The 24,740-nt window shown below is 43.1% G+C and overlaps 1 protein-coding gene and 1 long non-coding RNA gene across 5 annotated transcripts in view; one reads left to right on the plus strand and one right to left on the minus strand.

The window, feature by feature from the left end:
• The window catches only part of LOC115485585 (uncharacterized), a 36,899-nt gene that overhangs the window by 7,975 nt on the left and 4,184 nt on the right, over window positions 1-24,740 (minus strand). The window contains exon 3 of one of the 2 annotated variants that reach the window (XR_007776816.1): window positions 17,238-17,355. The exons of the other annotated variant lie outside the window; for it this stretch is intronic. This is a non-coding gene — a long non-coding RNA (uncharacterized LOC115485585). Of the gene's footprint in view, window positions 1-17,237; window positions 17,356-24,740 lie in introns of those variants that run through there. 2 annotated transcript variants of the gene reach the window in all.
• On the plus strand, window positions 87-24,676 carry COLEC10 (collectin subfamily member 10). 3 transcript variants are annotated; one of them, XM_009087767.4, is made up of 6 exons: window positions 87-377; window positions 12,541-12,612; window positions 13,978-14,049; window positions 16,126-16,179; window positions 17,120-17,215; window positions 18,686-24,676. In XM_009087767.4, exons 1-6 carry the CDS (start codon window positions 230-232, stop codon window positions 19,075-19,077), a joined length of 834 nt encoding a protein of 277 aa, XP_009086015.1. In that variant the 5' UTR covers window positions 87-229; the 3' UTR covers window positions 19,078-24,676. The 3 variants fall into 3 exon arrangements, with proteins under 3 accessions (XP_009086015.1, XP_030097489.1, XP_030097483.1); XM_030241629.2 differs by lacking the exon at window positions 17,120-17,215; XM_030241623.2 differs by lacking the exon at window positions 12,541-12,612.

The raw sequence follows: 24,740 nt of genomic DNA on the forward strand, positions 1-24,740 counted from the left end.
AAGAGATAAATTGGAATAAACAGCTGTCAGTGTTAAATAAATATCCTGGATAATGTGCAGGACAGAAATAACTACAGCATCGTCAAACTCCTTTCTTCACTTTATTTAGCTGTTCTTGCATGTAGCTCCCAAGCTTTCCACTGCTCCAGCTAGTGAAGCATTTATTTTTGAGTCAGCTGCATTTCTTAAGACTGTAACAACGAAAGGCATTTCCTGAGAAACTGCAAGGATGAGCAGCAAGAAAGAACAGCAGCTAACGACGTATGGGACCCTTGTAGTGTTTTTTATCTTGCAAGTTCAGATTTTTGGTTTTGATGTTGATAATCGACCTACAACAGATGTCTGCTCAACACACACAATTTTACCTGGACCAAAAGGTGAGGAGTTATCAGGTTGCTAATGCTGAGACCAGTACTGATAAAGGCTGATTTTTTATCAGTGGAGACTTGGAGGGCTTGTGGCATGGGCTGGGCATGAAAGATGTGAAATATTGCAAACTGTACAAACATCTAGTAAACTGTAACTGTAATGGGGGAAAATGAAGAAGCAAGGAGATTTAAATTTTCATTTCTTTAGTTTCAGGAACAGTGCCATGTATTTTCATATAAGTTAGAGGTGTTTTTTGCATCTTTCCTCGGCTACACAAACCTTCATTGTGTCATTTCTGGTGCTCATCACACAATGAAAACAGCTAAGAGATACAAACTGAGGGAGTTGTTTAAAGTAGGCACCTATTGTGAACTTTTAATGGTCTGCTTTGCATCTACAGATAGGGAGAGATATGCAAAATTTAAAATCACCAAACTGCCATTATTTTCAAATGTTTATTCGTAAATACATCTCTGCTACATTCATCAGACCTGATCCAGTAGCTCTTGTTGAATTAAACAGGATCTTTGCTAGAGATTTCGACAATAACTAGATTAAATCTGGCATGTACAGGTCTTTTATCTTCAAAATACTTTGCCAATATCAGAAACTAAATTTTCTGCATTAACTTACTTTTTCTGTAAGACAACTAACGTCAGTGGAATTGCCTGAAGGGTATCTTATTAGGTCCATGACATACAAATCTATCTTGCAGTGACAGATCTAAAATATATATTCCACGCCATGGCTATTGCAGTTTCAAACTATTGCTTTCTTTTTAGTAATTAATTTTATTTTTCTATAGGCTACAGACTGAGAGGGAAAAAATGCAGCTGATTTAAATTTAAAGCAGAAAAAATATTATCAAGTCAAGAGCACTGATACAGACTCATTTGTTTTTATGATGGATTATTCAAATGCATGTTGCTTAAAGGACCATTTTTAATCAGGAAATTAATTTCTTTATGATTACAATCCAAGCTTAAACTTTTGCTGCCACAGCATAAATGCAGAGAGATGTAATGATCCCCAAGGGAGCTAGTGGGTATTGGTTTAGTTAGTATCTAAGTAATGGCAGGCTGGAGAACAAAGTTTGACAGAATTGTGTTTAACAAGTCACAAGGCTAATGAGGGTGTCTCGTGCCAACACAGAGTAGCTGGGACTCCAGTTGGCTTCTGTGGTCTACCTTGTACAGGGAGCATTTGAAGGGTAGATATTATTATTCTTTGTAAGTGCAGTACTGAGAAAATCAGGATTTAGTCATTACCAATCCTATTCTTCCTGGCTGACATCAAAACATGAGACCAGCAGTTTATTGGCACAGCTCAATCTACTACTTTAGATCACCATCCCCAAGATCCAGGATTGGAAGAAGGAGTATTGAGTGTAAATCACCTCCAAATTACTAGCTCATATGCACTGCAGGTCATCAAATACATTTTGGAGACCATGATATGATCCTATAGGATTAATTTCAGTTCCTACCAGAGCTCAGCTCATCCAGGACAGTTACAAGTAGCCCTTAATGGCACTGGTTGTTCTAGCTTCCAGTCATCTGGGCAATTAAAGACAAAGCAGGCTGAGTGTATGAACTACCCTGTTACTTCTCAGGCATCCCTTGTAGGCAAGCATGAAAAATGCTTACCTAGTGTGCCAGAAGTAAGTCTGTCCTGCTGTCAGTTTTCCTTCATCCATCTAATGTCAATGACTCAGAGCACATGTCCCCAAGGTTATGACCACAGCCATAGGCAGAACTTTGCTGTTTAAACTCTAAGCTTGATAACAGACAAGCCTCTGGCTTTGGCTGCTGTAGTTTTTTTTCTCTGTGCTATATCTCTTTGTTGATTGTTCTCTTAAAAATGGGTTTTGACTCATCCTGAACAAGTTTTACCCCCTCACCTCCACTTGCTCAGCATCTCAGCTATGGTAAAACATGGTGGTGCTCCCAGAAGACAGAGGTGCTGATCTCAACACTACTTTGACCAGCTGTTTTTACCACCACAGGTTAGATTCCTGTTGTGGAAACTTCCTTCTTCCATGAGAACATGGAAGTGTCTAATGGAACAAAGCAACCAGAAATGCAAGGAATTAAAAGGTATTCAATAGCTGTAAGACTTCCTACACTGCCCCACCTCGCCTATCCCAGTGCAAGGTGTAAATTGTCCTACAGGCTAGATCCAATCTGTGTGCTCCAAGTGCAATAGACCCTGGTCCATCAGCTGAGATAGATGCAGCTGTTTCCATCACACAGTACAGGGAAGAGGAGAACACTGAGGGAGAAGTGGGGGGTCTGGAGAATTCGGAATTGATAACTCTTTATTGCCTGCACTGTTGGAGGCTGCATGACTCAGTCCTCTAGGCATTCACAGTTGCTACAGAGCAATCTCTTCACATGCTCACCCTGAAAATCACCTGTTCAAGAAGGGTTGTGAAGATCGGCCACTTACACAATCCACATGTAACTTGCCCAAGTTACTTTGTGCATTCTTCCCTTTCAAAAACATCTCTTTGCTATGCTCACACCTGAGATGTCACAAGAGAAGTATGACATGAGAAGTAGGATGAAAAAAGAAAGAGTAATTGCAGGCTGATTACCAGAAAAGTCTTCAAATCACCTGCGACAGCCCCACCAACTCCCAGAAAGCATGAGGCAGAAGCAGAGGCCACTGTGTACAACAGTAAAAGCTAGGAAGCACTCTGGAAGACTGCAGACTCCCAGGAAGAGAAGGAATGCAGGGGATGTCCTGTCAGGTTTGCAGTTGTGCTGCAAGGACAGCAGTGTGTCCAAGCCCTGGTGCGTGGTGCAGTGAACCCCGCGGGTTCCAGCCCCACCTCTGGGGGCTCACACGGTGCCCACCAGGGGCTCCTGTCCCCCCCAGCTGCTGGTTCCCCTCACTGGGGCAAGCAAATGAAACCTGAAGCCTGTTTGCCAAGAATTATGCAAAGAAATTTGCCAAATGGGCACTCCAGAAAAGGAGAAAAATAAAAAGAAGAAGGAGGCAAAAGTTGCACTCTTCTCCATTTCCTTTTCTAGGCAACACTCAGGTCTCTTCTCAAAAAAAGGGGATTATTTTCAATAAAAAGAGCCCACTGCAATGGCTGTCTTGTACTGCCTTCCTGAAAAAAGATTTGAGGTACACAGCCAGCTGGCTCATATGGCAGTAAAGAACAGAAATGTGTGAGGCACTTTCTAGGATTCTTATTAAGAAACCCTAGGAACACCCCTGCCCTTCTTATCCACTGCCCCTCCACCAAAACCAAACCAAACCAAAACAAAAAAAGTATTAAAAAAAAAAAGAAAAGAAAAAGGTAGAGATTTTCAGTGTTCATAACTAGTGATTTTTGATGTTTGACCCAAGATGTTAGGAACAACTTGGTCCTAGCTAGGCTGTTGTGGCACAGAAACTGAAAACTTTCATCTTACATCAGCTAACATTGATTCACAGCAGGGTAACTGAGGCAATAATGACCATGCTTTGTTCTTCTTTGACTTCTTGAGTCCAAAGAGAACCAAGAAATGAAGCATAAATGAAACAATGAATTTTCCAAGCCTGCAAGCAAAGCAGGCTGGCTGTTGCTGCTGCTGAGAAAGGGTCTGGGACTGTGGGGAGGCAGCAGCTAACACAGTGAGAGCAAAGGCACCAGCTGTTGTGGCCCTGGCAGCATCAGGAGGATCAGGCTCTGCTCCCCTGGACTCTGCCTTCGAGGGGTGTCCCAGCTCTGTCCTTTCTTCCAGCCTGGTCTCCCCTGGAGACTGCAAGCTCTGACCTGCAAAAGAAGTTTTAAGTGGGCTGTTGACACAGATGAGACAGGAATTGACCTGCTGTGAGCAAATCAATAAGCAACAACATGAGGGTAGAAACAAGCAGAGGACAACCCAAAACTGACTTCTGAACTCCCATTAAATATGTGAGCAGGGGCTGGCACTGCAGAAGCTGTTTTCACATTGATTCATGGGCTCTCAGCACTTCAGAAGACTGGCTCTTGCTATCTGTCCCTGATCCCAGCTCATTTTCTTTGAAATCCAGTCACAAGAACTTTGAAAGTCTTGAATCAGATCCAGGTTGAGAAACTGGAATAAGGTGAAATTTGAAGAGCACCGGGAGTTTCCCATAGCAGTTTAGATGTAAAATCTTTCTTTATCATTATTTCTGACAAATGATGCTTATAAACTCTGTGACATTGGCTGGTTCCTCAAAATAGCATTTACTGTGGTCACCAGTATAGCTGTCCATCTCTCAGCTTTAATTGTGCTTACGCAGTTCCACTCCTGGAAAATCTCAAACTCTTTCAGAAACCAGATATGCTGCTATCCACGTTGCCTTCCAAAAATATAAAATGCCTTACCACATCCTATAGCTGTTCAAATCTATAACTAAATTTCCCTCTTAGTGCCTCATTTTTGATCTGAAGAGTCCTTTAATTTCAACACATAATTCTGTTTTTCGTGGCTTCTAGAATTCCTCATTTTAGCACACAGTAAATTTCTGGAAATTATCAGCCTGAACTACAAAGCTCAGGGGACTTAAATACCTAAATTCAAGAGATAGAGGGTCTGTATTTCTCACCAATGGCAGTCTGATTCCTCACTGAAGCCACCATAATTCAGGGGTCTCTGAGATCATGTCAGAATGGCTGCACAAGAGGCTGGGAAAATCAAATAATGCAGACCAAGTAAAAGGGGAATCAAGAATGATTGAAATAATTTCTGTGTTATTAAAGAAATAATGTATATTCCATTCATGCACAAAGATCCACACTTTCAAATAATACAAGTCAGCAGAGGTTCACTGAGCCTACTGAAGGCTTGGCTATGCCTCGTGCAATGCAATATGAGAGGAGGATATTTCTAATTAAGTCAAATTTATAAGTAGAAAAGCAATCAGAGAATTCTTTTTTTTTTTTTTTTTCTTTAAGATTCTCTTTATTTTACAAGGGAAGGGCTTGTATTGTCTAATTTGAACCTGGGTGAAGAAAGATAATCTGTGTAAGAATGGTGCAAAAGTAAGAGCCCTGCATGTTCCTGCAGGACACCTGGGAAGGTGACCACGGGTGCAGTTTCACACTACAGCTGAACATACTACTCAACTCTCAGGTTTTCTGACAAAAAAGGGAGGCCAAACATCTTCTTGTTCTTCCACTCTGACCACGTGGTCCCCACTTCACCTTGTGCTGGCTCAGCTATTTCACAGACTCACAGAATATTCTGAGTTGGAAGGGACCCACAAGGATCACTGAATCCAACTCTTACTGGAATGGCCCATCTAGGGACTGAGACCACCATCCCAGCATTGCCAGCACGGGGCTCTGGCCAAACATGGCTCTTCACTGAGCTGCTTCAGCTCACTCACTAAAAATGTGTATCTGCCTTATTGATATTCCTCTGTTCAGGGAGATGAATTCCTTCAAAATAGGGGGAAAGAGTGCTCAGCATTAGGCAGAGGGAAGGGAGGCATACAGGGCAGTGCTGGGAACTAAGGGGAGGAGGAAGGACAGGAAAGGGAACATCACGTCAGAGAGGCAGCTGATGTCAAGAAATCCTGTCCTCACTGGCCAAATGCAGCATGAAAGCAAGAATGCACACTGTGATGGGAAATTTGCTTAGGATCTAAAAGGCACTGAAAGTGAAATCAGAGGAAATTTTGAGTCTTTCCATTGACGTAACTGTGACGCGCTCACACATTGGAAATACAAACAGGGCTGTGTTTGCTTATTTCTTAAAGTCTGTGACTCCCTCTAGTGACAAAACCTCTCGGCAGATATTGTGCATGCCCAAGTGCTGCGAAGGTTCTTCCTGCTCAGGGTCACTCCGTGTCCCAAGCTACACAGCTAACCCTGTCAGGCTCTTCCAGGAGGGCAGGCATTCAGTCGCTCCTGTAGGGTTCTCAAGGCTTCAGAATTATGCTCATCTCCTTATCCTTTTAGTTTGGATAAAGAGAGACAGAAATCACCTGTACTCCTCATGTTCAGTCTCTGGGCATGGGGAGGGTCCGTCTGCCACCCACAAAGTTCCACCTGGAGGTGGGACTAAGATATGAAACCTGGAGCTCAGCAGAACTGTGTCACACGTGTAACAAAGCCTTTGTGGTAGGGCATTGGCTGTGCCTAGGAATGATAAATGCATCTAAGGCAAGCAGTGCAAAGCTGCTTGCCTTGCTTGAGAATTCCATCATGTGGTATTCTCATCAAGATTAAAAGAAAGATTCTCATCCTTCCCCCCTCATGTTAAATTAGTCATTAGTCCCAGGGCTTTTTAAAGAGTCTTTGGCTGGCACTGAGATTTTTTCTATTTAGAGTATCTGGTGTAGAAGGACAACTGTGCTGTAGCCCAGCATAAGTGATGTTTCTATATTTTGAAGGGGTGGGCATGTCCTGGATTCTGGAGGGAGACACACCTGCCAAAGGGAGGATGAGAGAGCATTAACATTTCTGTAGTATTTAGCTTACCTGGGGCCATGGCACACCAGCACAGCTGACAGAGTGGTCCCAGGGAGCCTCTCAGCACAGCTCCAAATGTGCTGGGAGGTACTCATGCATAACCCCAGTGCAGAGTCTCCTCTCAGCCTGCAGACATGCTCTCAGCCTGATGCAGATAAACATGGGCTCTGAAACCCCCAGGAATTACACCTAGGTTCTCCAAGAGCCATGGTCAGCCCTTGATTACCAGACTTGGAGAGGCACTAACTGTGAACAAGATCTATGAACTTGAATACATCCTAAGTTCATGAATACAAACCAGAGAAATTCCCTACAAAAGATTCATCAGGGAAATATAAGTCATTTAAAGGTCGGTAAATTCTTACTAATTAAACTTTTACCAAAGGTAACCTCTCAACATTTAGTTATTTAGTGTTTTTTAGTCAAACTCCAAAAAAGACAGAGCCCCTTTCAACTGCCTAAAAATCCTGCTGGTAATTGGACCTTCAGCATTTTCCTGAACTTGTTTACAGAAGGTCTGTGGTTCCCTCTCAATTACAATTAAAATTATCTAATGGCTGCAAAATTTACTTATTTCTTATGGTTTTGGCTCTTCTGCCTTGCACAGTCCCAAGCTGGAAGGGTCTAGTATTTTACTGCTTCAGGTGTTTCTTTTAGCAATCTGGTATTTCATATCTGTGACACACAAGAAACCAATCAACTTGAGGAAATACTAACAAGGCTGAGAAATAGTCTTACTTCAGTTAATCACTCCAAGTGCTTCTTCACCCATGTTTCAAATGCCAGTGCAGTGTAATATCTGACAGCTCTGTGACCACAGTTTTAAAGTGACAATCTGCTAATTAGGTTAAATTTACCCCGACACTGCCCCGAGTGCAAAGCAGCACGAAGGAGAGGTTAGCCTCTAGGTATAGATAACAAGCATATGAGGTCAGAGATCAGAAAATTTGTGTTGCACAAAGCACAGTACTACAGAACTCAAAAACCCAGTCCAGAGTACTAACAGGACAGGATATTTTTTCCTGGAAGATTAAAAAAAAAAAGAAGAAAAAGGTGGCTAATGTAGTGGCATGGCTACTCCACATGAAGTCTCAGAGGAAAGGGAGGGATACTTATGGTAAACTAGAAATAAAGCCAACTCAACCCCTCTCCAAAACAGTCGGCCAACCTCTCTGTCTCCCCTCCCTGGTTGCAAATCATGGCAACACCACAAGAGGGAAGCACGACCCAAGAATTCACCTTTCGTGCCAAAATTTGAGATCACAGCACACAGCAGCTCAAGGAGGTCACAGCACGTGCAATATCAGCAGGTACTGGGCTTAATCTAGTCTTAAATTAACAACAAAATGGTATCACTAACTAACACTGTTTGTTTCTACCCTTGTTTTGTAATGGCCTACATATTCTCAGATGACAGGTGAGGGGAAAAGCAGGATTACCCTCTCTTATAGACAGACAAATTATTGCTCTTCCCATTTTCCTGGATATGAAAAGTAAGACAGAGTGTGGCAGGCTTCTTTACACCAAGATGAAACAGGTGATGGAACTTATGTCCCTCTCCCTTAGGCTTTTAGAGGTCTTAAGCAAAAATTTGGATCACATAAGGTGTTGATAAAAGTTAAGGCACTCCCTGACCTCTGGAAACCCCCAGAACAAACCTTGCCACATCTTTCACTCCTCTCACTCTCAGCTCTCAGGCTGATGGTCCATACAGGACAAAGTAGCTTCAACTTCAGCAGCCCCAGGTGTGAAAATGTTGTTCCAAAGTCCATCAGGAAAAGTCACTGGATCTTTCAGTGGCTCAAAATGTTGAAACTGAGACAGGAATAAAACATTTTTAGAAAGTGATCACAGCTTCTCCACTTGTATAACGACTTTCTTTCCTGGGTTCTATTTTTAGGATTAGCTGTTTCACAGGAAGGAAGGAAGGAAGGGGCGGAAGGAAGGGGCGGAAGGAAGGGGCGGAAGGAAGGGGCGGAAGGAAGGGGCGGAAGGAAGGGGCGGAAGGAAGTGGCGGAAGGAAGGAAGGAAGGAAGGAAGGAAGGAAGGAAGGAAGGAAGGAAGGAAGGAAGGAAGGAAGGAAGGAAGGAAGGAAGGAAGGAAGGAAGGAAGGAAGGAAGGAAGGAAGGAAGGAAGGAAGGAAGGAAGGAAGGAAGGAAGGAAGGAAGGAAGGAAGGAAGGAAGGAAGGAAGGAAGGAAGGAAGGAGGGAAGGAGGGAAGGAGGGAAGGAGGGAAGGAGGGAAGGAGGGAAGGATCTTGCACAGAGATCTTCCTTCTGCAGTACTTCCATAGCTTTTAACTTTGTAGAGCAGCCTGCAGAGAATGGAACTGGCTGGTCTGAGAAAGGTGAGGAGGACTGCCAGGATGACAAGCCCTGGCTTGGAAGGTCAGCAGGAATATGCTTTGTTTTCCACAGGCCAAGGAACCTCCCTCAGCAGCTTCTATGCCAGACCCAGAATTACAGCATATTTTACACAAATATGTTCATTTCACAGGGAAAGGCTGGACATGAAAAGCCTCCCCCATCTCCCTTCCTTGTCACAGAACACAGTCCATTTGTGAAATATTGCCATGTTGCATTTCTAGTCAAGATTCATCCAGCCTTTCCAGTCTTTGGATCATGCACTGCCTCCCTTCTATTATCACACATGTTTCCCCCTTGGTGGGTTTGCAGATGATTATGAGATCAGCTCTTAACCTGCTCCCAAACTGTCCTTTCACAAGCCCTTTATCAGCCTCTGGGAACTTTTCTGAATTTCTCAGCTACTTTAAAGTGACTTTTGCACTTTCACAGGGGTTTCACACATGGATTTGGAAAGAACAATTTCCTCTTCTTAGCATTGAAGTCAACAGCAAAATTAAACCATGCATTCTCAAGCTCTGCTGTTGGATGGTCAGTAGAATCATAAAATCATAGAATGGTCTGGGTTGGAAGGAACCTTAAAAATCATCTAGTTCCAATCCCCCTGCCATGAACACCTTTCCACTGGACCTGCTTGCTCAGAGCCCCATTCTGCCTTGCCTTGAACACTTCCAGGGATGGGGCATCTGCAACTCCTCTGGGATCACCATCCTCACAGTATGGAATTTCTTTCTCATATCTAACCTAAATCTACTCTCCTTCAGTTAAACTCATTCCCCCTTGTCCTGTCACTACATGTCCTTGTCCATCCTTCTTGTAGGCTCCCTTCAGGTACTGGAAGGCTGCAATTAGGTCACCCCAAAGCCTTTTTTTTTCCCAGGCTGAACAAAACCAAATCTCTCAGCTTTTCCTCATAGGAGAGGTGCTCCATCCCTCTTATCAATTTGGTGGCTTCCTCTGGACTTGCTCCAACAGGTCCATGTCCTTTTTCTGTCGAGGACCCCAGAGGGGGATGCAGCTCTGCAGGTGGGGTCTCAGCAGAGCAGAGGGAAGGGGCAGAATCACCTCCTCGACCTGCTGCCCACTCTGCTTTTGATGGAGTCCAGAACAGGTTTGACTTTCTGGCCTGTGAGTGCACATTGCTGGCTTATGTCCAGCCTCCCATCCACCAGCACCCCCAAGTCCTTCTTGGTAGGACTGGAACCCAGTAAAAGCAGGCATCCTTTCATCAGCTCCCAGCTCAGACCCACAGCTTCAGCTGAATATTTAAGGAGCTTGGCTTTTAGAAATATACACTAGCTTCTACAGTATTTTTAAGACCTAGTGAAAAGAGAGATGTTTCAAATTTATATTGCTGACTGCTTTTAGACTTTTCCTACTTCCTACCTGTGGAAGCTGGTCTTAAAAACAAAAGAGCCTGAGTGAGCCAGCACACACTGGCTCATTGTTTCCTCCTTGTCCATCCCTTCTGCCTTTAAAGTGAACTGAAGTTCAGCCCTTTATCTTCCTCAGCTTGGCCCACTGACCTTCCCCCCAAAGGGCATCCTGACCAACACAAGAGAGTCCCAGCATGGAAGGATTTCTTCAGCATAAAGGGACAGGCTCAGCTCAGTCCATGTAACTGGAAGGGAAAGGTGCCAGACAGCTAAAACTAAATTTTATGTGCTGCAATTAATGTGCAACATTTCTCATCTGCTATCACTCTACAGGACAGCCCATGACATGCTACCTCTGACTACAGAAGTAGAAGGCAAATCAGGAATGAGTAGGCAGCATTTTTCAGAAAAAAATGAGACCAGTGTAATGATCAGTCTTAAAGCAACCATGGGAAGGTATTTTCTCCCCAGCACATTAAAAAAATCATTGAGCTATTTGCCACAGGTTATTTACTATAAGGGCCAAAGGTATAAATGGGTTTAAAGGGCACAAGGTTAATTGGTGGAGGGAAGAATCACCAGTGGCTCTTCATGAGAGGAGGGGATGCAGTGCTTGGCTCAGGTAAGCCCTGAAACTGATGCTGGGAGAGGCTGGAAGTGGCTGCCTGGGTCACAGTCACCCCCAGTACACTTCAGCTCCCTGCACACTTTCTGCTGGGGCTCCAGGCACCACCCTTGGTGAGACAGGTTATTGGTCTTGTCACATACTGCTGTTCTGTCTTCACCTCTCTGGCTGACATCCAGACACACTTCCCTCCCTTGGCTCTCCATAGACTCCCTTCCCTCCCTTCCCTCTCCCCTTCTGGGCAGCAGGCACAGGCACAACTGGCTGCCACTACCATGTGAGATCCTGGCTGAGCCAAGAGGCTGTGGCACTGCTTCCCACTGCACAGCAAGGCTCATTGCCAACAAGGGCAGGGAACAATGGGAGAGGCTCTGGAAGGCTGCCTGGTCAGTGATGGCCCTTTTCTGCAGGCGAGTTCTGGGTCTCCTCCCCACCTCTGCTGTGGGGAGAAAAAGAAATCTTCCTCTTATGATCTGGCTGCAAACTAAGGAGATGATAAAATCATCTTTAGTCTTTCTTTCTTTCCTTTCTTCCTTTCTTCCTGCCTTCCATGCAAAGCAACCTTGTATGTTACTTACAGAAGGAAACAACATTTCTTTCTAACTGCTGCCTTGCACCTTTACCCAATATGCTGCACAGTGAGAGACTGTCTTCCAACAGTGAAAGTGCCTGTACAGAACTACACAGGAACCTGTGTAATAGGATCTCAAGCTCATTTAGAGAAATCTCTGCACTACCATAATAAATGAAATGATTTTGCCTCTTACAGATACTCTGTGTATGACCTTTCAAAATAAAACATTGGAGTAATTGCAAAACAAGTTTCTTGTATCAACATACAAATGCCATCTGTCAAAAATTGAAGGCAAGAATTGTGTCATATTAAGTGCCAAGGTCTATGTCAAGATCTATTTCAACATATTTACATTCCTCTCATTCCGAAGGCATCTGCATGCCCTGAACAGAGTCACTAGGAATGGAATCACTAGGAACAATTAATAAACACCTGTTGCCTCCCTTGGCAGTTTGCCCCTGTGTGTTCAAGTTTCCCAATACCAAAAGATTGGTTTATTTATCTGCTTTATAGCTAATAATGCTTAAAGTGTAGGAGTAGGAATTGCTCTTGTATAATTTTCAAGTTGTAACAGCCTCTCTGAAAGGGAGAGTTTTTAGCTTTTCCTAATGATGGTCAGATTCCTCATCTCTTTTCTGAAAATTTATCCCATGGCTGCTGTGCCTTCAATGTGAAATAAAAAGAAATCAGTAGGGGAAAAAAACCCCATGAACTTTGTTTTCTGAATGTGTTTAGCTGTACTTACTGCACTGAGAGAAATGTACCATGATGTTTTATTTTCCGTTTTTTTGGAAGGGGATGAAGGTGAAAAGGGAGACAGAGGAGAAGTAGGCAAACAAGGAAAGGTTGGACCAAAAGGACCAAAAGGTATTTATAATGGCTTGTTGGCTATTGCTGACATATGAATATCCTTATACACAACTGTACTAATGCATATGATGGGTGTTTAATGCTTTTCATTTCTGTTTCACCAGTGGATTTCACAATCCTGTCAAACATTAATTGGCAAACAGAACAATACTTAGCTTGCTTCAATTCCCATTGATACTTAAGACAAATATATATGGCTGTCATGAGTGTGATTCAGAAAACCTAGATCATATACTGAATCAGAAAGATTACTCTTACTGAAATTAGCCTTTAGTTGAAATTGAATTTTGAGCATTATTGCCTAGCAATATGTCAGGGTGCTCAACAAAATTTGGTTTCAGTTGTCTGTATTCTGCAGACAAAGCAAACAAAGCCATACACACACAAATAAAAAGTTCCTCTGATCAAACAGCATCCAAGCTGAGAACAAGGACATGCAGATGCTTCAGGACTTGGCTCAATTAAATAGGTTCCACATCCACAGTGTGACCTGGGCATATCATTTGGAGGCACGAGATGTGACCATGTCAGCCTTGTTTGCATACTCTAATTTAAAAGCTTAATTTATCTTTAGAGTTTAATGACAATGCATTTCCAAGATCTTCCTTCCTTGGCTGTGGCTTAAGACTAATCAGGAAAGTTTTTAATTTTATTGAAATTTTAAAATCCCTCTGTTATTATTGTTATAATAAAAAACTTCTTCATTTTTTAAATGCATTCTTACGATTTCACTTCTTATCTTAAAATGAACATCAGGTAAGATACAAGGAATTTAGGGAATCAACCATTTACAAAGCATCTTATTGATGTTAAAAGTCCTTTTGCAAACTGAGATTCCCTAGATTGGCCTGTCATCATTAGACAGCTATCTCACAACTTACACTATTTATTAATCAATTAAAAAGGACACCTGTTATTTTGTGCTCTGAAGACTGGGAAAACACATAGAGCAAAATTAGTAGCTCCCTACTTGCAGTCCTTCTTTGACAAGCACTCCCAGCAAAGCCACAAGGACTTAGTAAAGTGTTTTGCCTAGGGTGGAGAAAAATAAAAGGTGTCAGCCTGGTTTGACTGTGAAGTAAATCACTAGCAGTTTTAGTTTCCATTTTCTCTAAGACAATATGATGTTTGAAGAGGCCATTTTATTAAGGTTCTATGCCATGTCCCACTGTCGTACCCTACAGGAGCAGAGACCTGGCTGTACTCTTCCAAAAATCCTCAGGGCTGTGCTCACTTCACTTTGCCACACAGGCAGATTGGCCACACTCAGGAAAAACAGCAGCAGTAGAGACCTAAACAGTGCCCCAGAAAAGAAATTACAGCAACCACTCATACTCATTTCCTCTTCATTTCTTCTCTTAGGAAACAAAGGACCCACAGGTGATATTGGTGACCAGGGAATGCTTGGTAAAATTGGTCCAATTGGTGGAAAGGGTAAGCTCCGATCTGGGCATTTTCTTGGGGTTTTTCCCTTCAAGGTAAATATGTGCTTTATGAGAGTTCCAGATATGGAGCAATATTAAATAATGGTATGACCAATGCTCTCCAAATAAAGTTATGCATAAAGATTGGTGATGAAAGTGAACTGAAATACCCTAGTTTTATTTTCTTCATGTAATATATCCAACTAATTTGGCTAAAATGATTTCTTTTATGAGTTAAGACATCAATACTCTTTGATGGATCTAGTTGAAGGTGCTTCTGATCATTGCATGGGGGTTGGACTAGATGACCTTAAAAGGTCAGTTCCACCCCAAACTATTCTACGATTCTGTGGTAAAAGAGAATGGGAGAAATCCAGTTCCTGTGAAGTAAATCCTCTGAAGACTCTAAGAGACAAATGTGTACCTTTGGTTTGGATGCTGAAGGCCTAAGTCAATGTCCTACTGCTGCTGAAGATGCCACACCTTGTCACCTGCACTGCTGTGGGTCATGTGAGCAAGCAATGCACAGGACATCCCTGTCCTGGTAAGGAATGAATTCAGGAATTTTAAGAAGGTGCTCACATAAGCAGGGATGGCAACTACTTCCAAATCAAGGTAGACTCCAAATCTGTCTGGACAATGATTTCCTGAAATTGTGCTCTATTTGTCTCGAGAAGAAGCTCAGGCATTCCTTTCTGATATTCCTAAAGAGCTACTTAAGAAGGAATATTGCTTCTGCCACAAGGAGGTCTGCCTTGAAAGCTGATCAGGGACACCACCATTGCCAGGAGAACTCTGGGGTCTCAAACCAGCAAATCAACTTGGATATACTGTTGAGTGGGTGGAACAGTCTCTCTGGAGAGCTTCTCAAAGCACTGTTTTTAACAAACCTTTCATGGCCTCCAGCCAGCCTCAGTATCAGGCAAGAAGAAAATATTTTGACCTGAGGGATTTTCAGAAGTACCTAGAAAACTGAAAACTCAGAGAGTTATCTCCTAAAACGTCTTCAATCCCCAAAGGAAACAAAAATGAAGAATCTCACAAGTTGCTTTTCTTTATCTGAAAGTAAACCAATGTTCTGAGCCTTTAAATCAAGTTCTTTTAAAATCTGAATGCACCATTTATTGTCCCCTTACAGTTGTTTCTCATTTTCTTTATTTGTGGAAGCAAAGGTCACTGTTTAAATCTATGACTAAACATTGGAGTTCTTAATGAAGCAAGCCTGAAATTCCAGCTTGCAAGTGTTCAGTGGGTGTGCTGCTAATTAAAATGACAGCCAACATCTACATTCTTTAAAAAAACACTACCATATAAAGTAAAAAGTATATAAGAACACGGCCATCAATAAGGCAAAGCAAGTATTAGTATGTTTTGACCTCTGAAGGTTTTATTCATAAAAGAGCTGACATGAATTTCAGATAAAGTCCAGTTGTTCCTGACCCAAATAACAACTGAGGTTTTTTAAAGAACAGGTCACCTCCAGTTATATAGCAGCAGAGCATTTGGAGAAGTATTTCTATCATTCTTATAATTTACAATAGAGAGTTGGATGAGAGTTGGAGAGTTTGCAAATAAATCACATTTCCATAAACTGAACTGAAATGCTGCTCCTTAATGACCTCCCTCCATGCAGGTGCCAACTGCTGCCCCCACACACAATCTCTTGCACTCATTAATTCAGGGGCTTAGAGCACATCTGCTGCTTCATCTCACCAGGGAACTGCTGAACCTGGGGAAGGGCTCTGTCCTGCAGCCCCTAGAGAACCCAGCTCTCACCTTTTCAAGATTTCTTAAGTGCTTTCAGCCTCTCAGGATCATTTTGCAGTTTATATTTAAAGTAAGTGGTACCAGGAGCCAGCAGCTCACAAGATGCCTGTGTTATCAGTGAGTTAGCTATTAAAGGGTTCACATTTCCATGCACCAGAATTAATTGTGGTTTGTTTAACTTGGCATGTCTTCCAGTACAGTCCATCAGAGCTTCCTATCAAAAGCACACTGTTAATATGTTATTAAAAGGGTTTTTGAATATGCTTCCCTGACACATGCACTGTCTGAGATCTGAGAATATATTTTCCTCTTTATTCAGGTGACAAAGGAGCCAAAGGCTTACCAGGGGTTTCAGGAAAAAAAGGAAAAGCAGGTATGCTATACATCCTTCTGTGCAGAATGGTCAAATCTGCTGGATCTTTGATTTCAGGGTTGGTTTATATGGAATTCCATGAAATTTTGAGGCCCAAGGAAAATACATTGAAATGCCCAAGGAGAATAGATGAAATGTAAGGAAGAGACTGAAAATGTTTTGTTGAAAAAAATAAAGGATAGTGTAGGGACATGACTGATTCCTATGAATATACCAGCATACACAAAATATGAAGACACCCAAATTCATGGGTAATATTAGGTATCATAAAAACTAACACACAGGCCAGCAGAATGTATTTAAAGTGGACACTAAAGAAAAGTTTCTTAGTTTCAAAGGAATTAAGCCCCTTAACAGTTTCCTAATAGGAGCATGGGGATGAAAAACTAAGTGATATTAGATAGAAATATAATCTGTTGTCAAATTAATGCAATGTATTTGCTTACAGGAGGAGAATTTGACTCAGATGAATTAGAAACCTAGTAACCTTGAATGGTTACCCACCTTGAACATATACTAGTGTTTATTTTTAAGACATTGCATATAAAATTACCATTTGGTGCTTAATGGGAAACCATCAGGAACTTCTTTTCTTTCTGAGAAAAACAAAAAGAACAAACAAAACCTCTAGCAAGCCGAATTCCAGCTAAAAAAAAAAAAAAAAAGAAAATTATTAACTGAGACTTCAAGGCTTGAAAGCTATTGATTATTTGGGTTGGTATTAACCTGCTTAAGCCAGTTAGCAAGGGAGTGTACAGTGCCAAAACATTAAACATGAACAGAAATGTAGCCAGTGGGGCTAGGTGAGACTGGCCCTCCATAAGTGGAGCCCCAGTCTTCAGAAGCTTTGGAAGTGGGTTACAGGTGACTCTCTATGCACACACACACCCCCCCAAATGCTTCTAAATAGGTAAATCCTCTACCCTTTGTATTGCATCAGGCACAGTCTGTGACTGTGGGAGATACCGCAGATTTGTCGGACAGCTGAATATCAATGTTGCTCGTCTTAACACATCCATCAAGTTTGTGAAGAATGGTAAGGATCCTTATGTATTTGAGGGGATTTGTTTGCCTCCAATAACAGATATCATTGCTATTCTTCAACCACTGTTGATCCATGGAAGTGTCCACAGATGACCCAGAGAGAGGGTCCTCTGTTACAGGCACTCTGAAAACCTAAAAGGAGAGACAATCTTACATCTATAAGGATAAAAGGACCAGATGACTAAAGCAAAAAATACTGAAGTTATCAACAGCACAAGAGAATACATCATGAAAAGCACAAGGAACGATTTGCTAACCATCTCTGCACTGTCATTCTGCTCAGGTTTGATGGCCAGTCAGGCAATGTAAGGCAGAAGCTTGTGCCAGTCTGCTCCAGAGAGGCAGGAAGGGCAACAAGAACCTCTTGCTCTTTCTGCTGCCTGGGAAGGCTGCAGATTCAGTACTCCTAGTGCTCCCCTCAGTGATGCACAACTTTCCTGCAACAAGGGACCAACACTTGAGGCTATGGGTTATAAGAATGTACATTTGCAGACAGTGCTGTTGGGTGGGCAGTGCAAAGTGCCCCACTAAAAGGAAGGGAGTTTCCTGGCATAAAAGTGATTTTGAGACAGCTCTACCACTGCTTCCAGGACTAGGGTTGTATCACTAATTAATTGACTTGGAGACTTGTCTTTGTCACTGTGGCCATCCAGCACAGAACAACACCCATCTATTTTAAAAATACTACAAAACTGAATGATGTATCATCAAAGAATGTCCCTCTACTAAATTCTAAGCTGTGCCTGGGGTAACTCCTGAAGTATTTGGGAGAGTGTTAATTTTCCAAGGCCAAACTCTACTCAGGACCACTCCAGCAATCCATTAGCAGAGACAATCAATTTCCAACAACCCAGGCATGCTCCTTGGCCCTGCTTAATTCACTAGGCTATAAACTCACTGGCTGAGAGTCTACCTTTTAAAGCTGCCCAACAACCACAATTTTCTTCCAAGTTAATGCCACAGTGCTACAGCAGCTCTAAATATCAGGCTGTATCTAAAATGTCTTATCTTAGCAGTCACATTCATTCGTCTCTACATGGAAAGGGCCTGAAAAGCTATTTATTCCACTGTGTTTCTACCCCTAGGCACTCTTTCACAATCTGTATTCAAGAACATACAAAGCAAAAGGGTGATCCAGAATACGACATTGACATTTGACAATTGAGCATGCCTTAAGTTGATTAGTACTAGACATCCAGGAAATGAAACTGAAGTGTCACAGGAGACATGCCAATCAGGACTGAGTAGTTCTTGTCCTAATGTGTGCTAAGAGCTTGACAATCCCATTAGTCACATCAATCTCTGATCATGTCATCATCATTCATCATAAATACAGTGGTGGGATACTTTTCCTCCTTCCCTCATATTAATTCTAATGTAAAAATCATCTTATTGTCATATTGGAATAGAATAACCTTCAGCATCTGTTGACATGCCATTAAGCCATTTTTCTTCTTCAAAGTTATAGCAGGTATCAGGGAGACAGATGAGAAATTCTATTACATTGTGAAAGAAGAGAAGAATTACAGAGAAGCCTTGATCCACTGCAGGGACAGAGGAGGATCACTGGCCATGCCTAAAGATGAGGCAACCAATGCCTTGATTGCTGACTACATCTCCAGCAGTGGCCTGTTCCGAGCCTTCATTGGGCTGAATGACATGGAAAGAGAAGGACAGTTTGTGTATGCAGACAACAGCCCACTGCAGAACTACAGTAACTGGAAGCAAGGGGAGCCTCATGATCCAGCTGGTCACGAGGACTGTGTGGAAATGCTCAGCACAGGAGAGTGGAACGACTCTGAGTGCCAAGTCACCATCTACTTCGTCTGTGAATTCCTCAAGAAGAGAAAATAAAAGTGCCAGAGAATGTGTCTGGCACCTGCTGTACATACAATAACCCATCCTCATTCATTTATGGTAGGAAGAGTAAATCAGGGATAGGAAACCAGGGACAGGGTTCAACCCAGCCTTCACATCACTGGGCTACTGTTTAGTCATCAGTGACCATAAAGTCAGCACAGATCTGCAGGGGGCATCCAGCCAGCTGTGAATTTTTATTTCATTTCTACATGCATTTTAGGGTTGGCATTTCTATGTGTAATTTAGGGGTAAATTTAGAGCATGCAGAAGTGAATATAATTTCACCAGTTCCAGAAATAGTAAGATCATTGGTATATGAAGTACTGATGTGGTTTGAGAAGTCCACAGATGGAAAGAGCATGACCTTCATTAATCTCTGACTTGCATAGGGAGTCCCAGTAATTTCCCTTAGGACTTCAGAACTCAAAGTAAAGGTTTTAAGTATCTCTTGAAAAAAATCCTTCTTTTGTTAGAATCATAATTTCTAACAAAGGTAGAAGGTATCTCTGGAGGTCATTTGGTTAAATCTTGCATGCAAAGCAGGACCAACTTCAAACTTAGAAGTTAATAAACTCTCCTTAATTTGGCTGTGCAATTATATAGCCTGATAGGCATTTATCTGGTCTTCTGTTAAGCCTTTGACATGGTCCCCTACAATAACATTCTCTTTAAATTGGAGAAATGGATTCAATGGGTGGACTGTAAGGTGGATATAAAAATGGTTGGATGGCTGTGTCCAGAGGGTGTTTGTCAGTGGCTCAGAGTCCCAATGGACATCAGTGACAATGGATATCCCTCAGGGATCTGTATTGGGACCAGCACTATTTAATATCTTCATTAATGACATAGACAAAGGCATGAAGCGCACCCTCAGCACATCTGCAGATGGCACCAAGCTGGGGGGTGCAGTTGACACACCTGAAGGATGGAATGCCATTCAGAGGGATCTGGATGACATGAGGGAAGTGGTCCATGGGAACATTATGAGGTTTAACAAGACCAAGTGCAATGTGCTGCACTTGAGTTGGGGCAACCCCTGGAATCAGTCAGGTGAGGGATGAACAGATCAAGAGCAGCCCTGCCCAGGAGGACTTGGGGGTGCTGGTGGATGGGAGGCTGGACATGAGCTGGCAATGTGCACTCACAGGCCAGAGAGCCAAATGGGTCCTGGGCTGCATCAAAAGCCCTGGGATTCTGCCCCTCCACTTTGCTCTGGTGAGGCCCCACCTGCAGCGCTGCATCCATCTCTGGGGTCCCCAGCACAGAAAGGCTCTGGACCTGTTGGAGCAAATCTAGAGGAGGCCACCCAGATGATTAGCAGGATGGAGCACCTCTCCTGTGAGGAAAGGCTGAGAGATTTGGTTTTGTTCAGCCTGGGAAAAAAAAGGCTTTGGGTGACCTAATTGCAGCCTTCCAGTAGCTGAAGGGAGCCTACAAGGAAGATGGAGAGAGACCTTTTACAAGGACATGTAGGGACAGGACAAGTGGGAATGAGTTTAACTGAAGGAAAGTAGATTTAGGTTAGATATGAGAAAGAAATTCCATACTGTGAGGATGGTGAGCCCAGAGAAATTGGGAGTGCCCTTGGAAGTGTCCAAGGCCAGGCTGGATGGAGCACTGAGCAACCTGGTCTAGTGGAAAGAGGCCCTGCCCACAGTATGGGGGCTTGAACTAGATAACCTTTAAGGTTCCATCCAACCCAGACCATTCTATGATCCTACACAGAAGAGATCTTGCTTATCCCTGTTTTCAACTCTATCATCCATCAGGCTGGCCTGAAATGTGAGGAATTAATTGTATATAGGCATGCAAGCCTACACAGCTTGTAGGGAACCTAAAAACAGATGGAGTAGTTCTAGTGTCTGAAGTCCCCAAAATCTGTGATAAGCATACAGAAGTCTAGCACAAAGAGAAGAGTGTAAAGAAGCAACACCATTCCTGTAGGCTGTAAACAGGCACATGTTATATAACCTATACCATGTGCATTGCTGGTTTAACAAGTGATTCTAGGAACATATTAACTCCCTAACTCAGAAGCCAGTAACGTTTGATGTTTATTGTTAAATCACCCAAGCCTTTGTAACACAGGAAGAAGCTACAGAACAGGTTTTATCCCTCAAGAACCCAGATTCAGGTGTGGTTGAACAACCTAGTCATGCAGTTCAGACAGACTCACTAAAAATGATGAGCACTGAACATGAAGGCTCTGCTGTCACTGCCTGGCTACTTAGATCTCCATGTCACAGTGACAACAAGAATCACATTTTCATATATTTGTGAATACTGACAGAGCTTTTTTTCTTCAGACATATCAAGTGCTTAGTCATTATTTGCCTTTCCTCACAGCTGGAGATGTCCAGAGAAATCTGAGGGTCATTACAATGCAAGTCTGTAGGTTTTCCTTCCCACCTAACACTAAAAATTAAGGAAAGTTATGTGGAAGCTAAGGAGAGTGCTAGATGGTCAGCACCACACAGCAACATTCCCTGCAGGTCACTGAGCACCAGGTGCACACAGTCCTCCTCTGGGTATACAAAGAGCTGGACATACTATCAGCTACTAATGTGGAGGGTTGGCTCCAAGTCTCCCTTCTCCTGCTGAGTACAGCACTGCAAAGGCAACCAAACAATTATATGTCCTCAACCTCACCCTGAACAGGACCATTTGCCTGGTTGTTTGACTCCAAGTTCACCCCTGAGCATTGACCAACACAGGTCTGACTCTGTGACTCAGAACCACTCTTGTAATCTGGTTTCTCTGACACTTGTTCCTCCAGAACACATCCTGTTGCTACCAGCAGTAAATTATCTGTGTTCTACACACCCTCCAGGAAACTATTCAAACCTGTGAATAAAGAAGTGGGACCACATTTCTTTTCGTTGCTCCCCTTCTATGCTATGAGACTATTTGGGCAAACAAATTCACTTTGCATGATGTAACTCAGCCTGAATTGTTCCCTCTCTGGGAATTGATATTCCTCAAAACTAGGCAGAATTACACTTTTTTAGGATCTATTGTAATAAACTTGTTAAGCTAAACACTTTGGTTTTAGAAGCATTAATGGGTAATGAGAAATAATTAATGATTAATTCAAGAAAAAGCTTCTTGAGGAAAAATGCCTTTTAGAAGTTCAAGTCCAAGGCTGCTGGCCTCATTCACAGCAAGTCAGTTCCTACCAGTCATGAAGAAGTAGTATAGTAATATCCCTGCAGGCAGGCACAATCACTTCTCCACACTTTATCTTTACTTCTGACTCAAGGAGCCACCAAAACATGCTTACCAGACTTACAGGAGGTCCATATTCTGAAACCTCGTGGCCATACTGAGATCACTGGCTGACAAAATTTAGAGGTGTCCTTAATGCTACATCCATCACAGATAGACACAGATTTTCCATTCTTTAGGAGAAAACTCAGAGCTGGGAGAAGGTGAGAGTGGAGCAATACTTTGCTGCAGGATGAAGCTCTGCCTTAGATTAGACCAGCTGCTCTCCAAGCTATTAAAAATCAGTAAATACATGTTTAAATTAAATCTTTAGGGTATTTTTAGGTGACTATGAGTTATGAGTAATCCTGGACCATGCTCCATGTACAGGAAGGAATGACAATCTCAGCCTCTGGCTCCATGGCTGAGTGATGAAGTGAGTGAGGAACTTGTGCTGGAGTTCTTCAATGGAAAGGCTGGGACTGCCCAGTTCTTCCATCCTCATCCTCTACCACCACAACATCATCATCCTTTCTTAAATAGAAAAAAAATAAACAAAACCAACCCTTTTACCCACTTTGTATTATTGGAACATTGGGCAGAGCTACACCAGCTGAAACAAACAGACTTGGGATGGCAGTTCCTTTGCCAACTGGAGAAGAGGGACAGCAGAGGAGCACAGCAGGTGTCCAGTGTTTGAGCTAGTCAGGCATAAGTGTGAGCAGGTGCTTGTGCCCATTCCTGCAGCACTAGTCCCACTTAATAAATTCTGCCAAGCAGCTGAACTCATAGGCCAGGCCAAATAAAAAAGCCCACACCACTGAGGAAACCTGGCAGGCAGGTGCCTGCCCCATTCCTTGTGGACACAGGCTTGAGCCTGAACTATTATAGCCACATTTTGCAGAAAAAAATATGCTTGCTATAATTAAGAATTTGGGCTACATCAAAGGTTTCCACTGCTAGCCAAAGGAAATTCACTGTGGTGGGTAAAGTATCTTTTATACATGAGGTGGATGGAGCCAGGAACATAGGAAATGGTGCCTGACTATTCACGATTTATGGTCTGTTAATGTATGACACCTAAACCATTTTACCCAACCCCAGTATTACTTCTTCATATGTTTTTTTTTCCACTCCAAAGGCCAAATGCTCTTGTTTCAATTTCTGCTTGCTGTTTATTGTCCTCCATGCACTTAACTTAGCACTGAGAAGAGCCTGGCTTTGTCTTCTTGAAGACACCCTCACAGGTGCTGGCAGGCTGCTATCAGGTTCACCTGAAGCCACCTCTTCTCCAGGCTGCATAAATCCAGTTCCTCTATCTACTACACATGTGGCTCTGACTCCAGCCATTCTGGGGAGCCTCAGCTAAACTTGGCTTCAATTTCTCACTGCCTTTCCTGGAGGGGCTCAAAAGGACACAGTGCCTAGATGTGGTCTGACAAGTGCTGAGCAGGAGCATAATCCCTTCCCACAAGCTCCTGGCTGTGCTCTCTCCAGCACAGTCAGGGTGCCATTACCTTCTTTGCTGCCAGGGCACACTCCTGATGCACAGGCTGTGTGCTGTCTGCCAGGACTCTCCAGAGCCCTTGCAGGAAAGCCAGTCACCCCCAGCATGTATTGGTGCAAGGGCTCAGCATTCCCAGGTGACAGGAACTTTGCATTTGTTCTTGCTGAATTTCATAAGGTTCCTCTTGGCCCATTCCTCCAGCCTGCCTAGGTTCTTCTGTATGGTAGCACTACCCACAGCATATTCACTGTTGCTTCCAATTTGGTATCATCTGCAAATCTGAGGAAAGTGGATTTTATGACCTCCTTGAAGCACCTGGTGAAGATGCTAAACAGGACTGTTCCAGTCTCTAGATCCCTCTGGCACTCTACTAGGTGTGGCATCGTGTTTTTAAAGATTTGTTATTATTATTTGTGTTAGTTGTTTTGTGTTACGAAAATGGTTTGGTCCTTAGTTCCCCCCATGTTCTCCCCTCATGATGGTTTGTCCCAGGTTGTCTGTTACTTTCCTTTCCCGCCACTTGCCTGCCCATCAAACCCAGTGATCCGTCCCTCCTCCCTCCCTGCCCTTATAAGTCCTCTCCCCTCCCAGTGGTGCCACCTACTCCCCTTGCCACTCACTGTAACCCCCCCCTTTTGTTCGAGATTTTTCCATGTCAGTCACCCTTACTGTGCTGTATGATTTGCCCCTGGGGCTTTTCCCCTCCCATGTATGATCTTTATTGGTTCAGATATGTTGTTCGTTCCTCCCCTACCCTATCCTTATTGGTTACTTTGAGTCTCCCCCTTCCACGCCCACTCCCTGTATCAGCTCCCTCCCCAGCCTGTCTCATTTGTCCCTTGCAACTGCAACCATTACGAAATAAACCTCCCTTGACAGCCACGCAAGTGTCCTCTCTTTTTCCTTTGCCTTGGACTCCTCGTGGTCTCCTCCTCGCCTGTGCCAC

The sequence above is a fragment of the Serinus canaria genome, chromosome 2 (genome assembly GCF_022539315.1).
Source record: "Serinus canaria isolate serCan28SL12 chromosome 2, serCan2020, whole genome shotgun sequence".
NCBI lineage: Eukaryota > Metazoa > Chordata > Aves > Passeriformes > Fringillidae > Serinus > Serinus canaria.